Here is a 4,465-nt window from a genome sequence, read left to right as displayed (position 1 = left end):
TTTTTTTATTTAAATGTTGTCCATCAGAAAATATGAAGTTCTTCTTAAATGTATATGAAATTATTAAACTTTAATAAATTAAAATACAAAATAATATTTTATTTCACTCGATTTAGTTATGTCTCTATTTATGAAATGTTTAGTCTTTTTATTAATAAAGAACATAATAGATATTAGTATCAAGTAATTAATATTTATACACAAAAATTATGCCAAATATTATATTTTTTTCTAAAAATATATTTATAACATTTCATTCCAAAAATCCAATTTATATAATTTTAGCTTGGTTTTCCAAAAGCAATTGATGAAAATGCGATCGTTCATATATTTTTATCATTAACCATAAAATGTTTTAAATTTTTTTTAAAAAAAATAGATGCCTTTTAAATTAAATATATATCAATGGATTTAAAGTTTTAAAAAAATCTTTATTAAAATTCAAATATTTTATACATAGAATCAAAAAAGAGTTTAGAAAGAGTATTTGAATAATTTTTTTAAAAATTTCTTCCAAATTTGAGTCAATCTTAACCGTTGTTAGCTATTAACGCTTGATTTTCGACCAGCTAAACACACTTAATTCTCTTAAAAGTGCGGCAAGGTCTTCCTGATGCTGGTGAATTATAATACATTTAATTAATCGAATGTTTAACAAGGTAAATGATATATTTACTAAAGCAGACAGATAATAAGAACCTCAAAGTAAATAACACAAGATATATAGAAGTTCGAAAGAAATATATTTCTATGTCTCTCCTTCTTACACTCAATGAAAGAATTCACTAAAAGACTTTAGTTATTATAACAACTTAAAAACTCATTTCAGTTGGGGCTTATTCACTTCCTAAACTGAAACTCTTAGTATCTTCTTTAACACAGATTCAAAACAACATTCTATTGAACCCTAGGTCCAGATAGATATATATCAACACTGTAAACATATAGCTTGAACAACTTGAGTGAATGTGTAGCACAAAATGATCCTAAATGATCAGATATGGACAATATGCGTGTGCTATGGAGAAACTTGATGACAGAATAATGAAGAGTGCTCGAGATCTTGATTATGACATATTGTGAATGCTTCACTAGTCTCTTTGGTCTTGAGTCATGTCTTTATATACTTGATTTTCCTTCAACAGTGATCATTTAAATTGATATTCAACGTAAAAACAAGTTATCTTTTGTTTAATTTATCTTTATAGTACGCATGCCGCTAGTTACTGTTACTGCTCATTGACATTAATCCAAATATGATAATTAACTATTTCTTGGTTTTTTTTTATCCTGTAAAATTAGTTGGAAATAAGATGCATACTTTTTCCCTTTTTTAACCTCGTATTGCGTTATTTAAACCCTTCTATGTATAGAGTCTGCACCATCCACTTGTCCATTTTCCTTGCTTCTCTATCATCTTTCTTCTTAAAATCATATTCACAGATCATCGTTATCTTTCTGATAAAATCCATTAACTATAGTAAAAAGATAATCAGAAATCAGCTGGTTTTTTTGCGACAACTTCTACGCAAGGAATCGAATGGCACTTATAGCTAATCTTGCTCTCAATCCCCACAAGATGATGTCTCCATTTCCTGATTCTGTTAAGATCAGATCTTCTCAAGAAGTTTCCGTGGCGTCGAAAGTTCATTCTTCTCCCAAGTATCTTTCTTGATTCTAATTTATGTCTTTTTATTAGGATATCTATAGGTGTATTGGGGAACCGAAGGTCTAACTTTGTCTACTCCACATGGAAGTAACTGCATGGAGTCTTCTTTCGAAAAAATAATCATATTTCTTGTCTTAAATCAGGAAAATTGAATTGCATTGTCGTTCTTATATAACCAATCCTCTATGTAATTTAATTCAATTTTAATCAAGTATTTTTCATTTTTTGACAATTTTTGTATGTTTTATATTTAATGTGATACTTCACGTGATTCACATCAATTCTTGATCGGTGTTATGTCAAAAACAAAGCAAAAAATAGATAATTAAAACTGAAGTTTGAGACTAAACTGACAAAATTAAATATGCAAATTAAAAAAATGCAATTTTTCCTTCTTTAAACAAACCAATATTCATGTCTGTTCATGCCTGATAATACTATGTTTTTTACTTCTTTAAATGCTTCTTTGAATTATGGATCATAGGGAGGTGATAAACCTTAAAAAACCATTCTCTCCCCCAAAAAAAGTTCTCAACCAAGTGACTCACTCCATGCCACAAGAAAGGTGTGAGATATTTACACAGCTACATGATTGGGCTGAAAACAATATCTTGGTGATGCTAAAAGACGTCGAGAAATCTTGGCAGCCGAGTGACTATTTACCCGACTCAACTTCCGAAGGATTCGTGGATCAGGTCAAAGAACTGAGGGAGAGAACCAAAGAGATCCCAGATGACTGTTTAGTTTCATTGGTTGGTAACATGATTACCGAGGAAGCACTGCCAACTTATCAGACAGTTCTCAATACACTAGATGGAATCCGAGATGAGACTGGTTCTAGCCCCACGCCTTGGGCTATATGGATCCGAGGGTGGACCGCCGAAGAGAACAGACACGGTGATCTTCTCAATCGATATCTCTATCTCTCTGGACGTGTCGATACGAAACAAATAGAGAAAACCGTACAATACTTGATTGGTTCTGGGATGGTAATATTTATTTACTTATATACTATAGCATGCAATTAATAATCAGCTTATTCTCTGCATGCCGTTTGAGTTTTTAATAACCTTGTCAACTTGAATTTTAACATTAAAAGGATATAAGCACGGAGAACAACCCGTATCTTTGCTTTATCTACGTGTCATTTCAAGAAAGGGCAACGTTCATATCTCATGGAAACACAGCTAAGCTTGCCAAAAAATATGGGGACACAAAACTGGCTCAGATTTGTGGCACCGTTGCCGCAGATGAGAAACGCCATGAAGCTGCCTACACAAAAATTGTTGAGAAGCTCTTTGAGATCGATCCGGATAGCACGATGAGGAGTCTTGCTGACATGATGAAGAAGAAAATCGTAATGCCAGCCCACATGTTGTACGATGGCGTGGATGAAAATATTTTCAGTAACTACTCCGCCGTTGCGCAACGAATAGGTGTATACACTGCCAAAGACTATATCGACATTATGGAATTCTTGGTGGACCGATGGGGTGTGAAGAATTTGACGGGGCTCTCCGACGAGGGGCGTAAAGCGCAGGATTATGTTTGCGGTTTAGTTCCGAGATATAGGAAGTTCGAGGAGAGGGCACAAGCTCTGGAAAAGCAAGCATCGGCCGGTACTGTTCCCTTTAGTTGGATATTGGGTAGAGAGGCTTGAATATTTATATATATATAATATTAAAAATAGAAACAAATATATATACATAGAAACAAATATATATATATAGATATGATACAACTATATTTACAACAAATATTGAATAAAGTAATATTTTGAATTGCAGATATTTACTTGAGTGAATTTGTGCTCACGTGTTTGCTTTTAGCGTGCATTCTCTAATATATTGTTTTCATTATTCTAAAAATATTGATAAAAACTTGTGTGAGATGGTCTCACGGGTCGTATTTTATGAGACAGTTATCTTATTTGGGTAACCTATGAAAAAATATTACTTTTTATGATAAGATTATTACTTTTTATTGTGAATATCGATAGGATTGATCCGTCTCACAGATAAAGATTCGTGAGGCCGTCTCACAAAAGACCTAGTCAAAAATATTTTTGGATATACTTTTTTGAAGATTAATAAAAAATGCAACGTATATATATAACTGACATTAATCATATTATATAAATATGTGTGTGTTGGCAAATACTATGAAAGCCATCAAAATATGGAATTTGAGCTAATCTACGATTTAAAATGTATGAATTATTTTGTTATCACTAGTTGTATGCTTTGAGATACAATAATTGCCTATTCTAGAAAAATGATCTAAATGTGGTGCTATACCGCTATATTGCTTAAAAAAAATTAGTTGCATCATTATCATCATTTGTATAGAAAGTTGATGAGGAAAAAAGAACACAACAAGATGTATCCAACCATGTAATCCAAGTGAATAGGGTGAGCTAGGTCGAGAAATCTACCGGATCTGATAGAAAGTTGATGAGGAAAAATAGCACAGCAAGATGTATCCAACCATGAGTGTAGGTCTCGAGTAAGGTTCAGGTGATATCCTGGAAACAAGATGATAAACAAGTGAATGGGCACAATAGGGGTGTCCGGTGTGGCCAGTCCAATGCTTAAGTCAGCAGGTGAAAAAATGAGAAAATCAGTGTAGCTTTAGAGAAAAATAAATGCTACTGGTGCAAAAATATGTATATATTTAATGCAAATCAAACATGCTTTTTATAGAAGAAAAATAATGATGGTCTAGTACCTACTTACTACTTATAGCCATTTGACATTGACTTCCTGTTACGTCGTTCTACCTTTTAATAATGTCAAA

General features: G+C 32.3%; 1 protein-coding gene across 1 annotated transcript; it reads left to right on the top strand.

The window, feature by feature from the left end:
• The first annotated feature begins 1,362 nt into the window (after positions 1–1,362).
• On the top strand, positions 1,363–3,386 carry LOC142547664 (stearoyl-[acyl-carrier-protein] 9-desaturase, chloroplastic-like). The gene is made up of 3 exons (XM_075656052.1): positions 1,363–1,662; positions 2,154–2,658; positions 2,769–3,386. Exons 1-3 carry the CDS (start codon positions 1,541–1,543, stop codon positions 3,327–3,329), a joined length of 1,188 nt encoding a protein of 395 aa, XP_075512167.1. The 5' UTR covers positions 1,363–1,540; the 3' UTR covers positions 3,330–3,386.
• The last annotated feature ends 1,079 nt before the right edge of the window (positions 3,387–4,465 follow it).

The sequence above is a fragment of the Primulina tabacum genome, chromosome 5 (genome assembly GCF_025594145.1).
Source record: "Primulina tabacum isolate GXHZ01 chromosome 5, ASM2559414v2, whole genome shotgun sequence".
NCBI lineage: Eukaryota > Viridiplantae > Streptophyta > Magnoliopsida > Lamiales > Gesneriaceae > Primulina > Primulina tabacum.
This window is presented reverse-complemented; position numbering and strand designations above follow the sequence as displayed.

What these genes read in the sequence shown, in the direction of transcription:
- LOC142547664 (XM_075656052.1), top strand. Translation starts at nt 1,541, where the DNA reads ATGGCACTTATAGCTAATCTTGCTCTCAATCCCCACAAGATGATGTCT. An exon ending in AAAGTTCATTCTTCTCCCAA is followed by an intron (nt 1,663 to 2,153) that starts GTATCTTTCTTG and finishes TATGGATCATAG; the next exon opens with GGAGGTGATAAACCTTAAAA. An exon ending in ACTTGATTGGTTCTGGGATG is followed by an intron (nt 2,659 to 2,768) that starts GTAATATTTATT and finishes TAACATTAAAAG; the next exon opens with GATATAAGCACGGAGAACAA.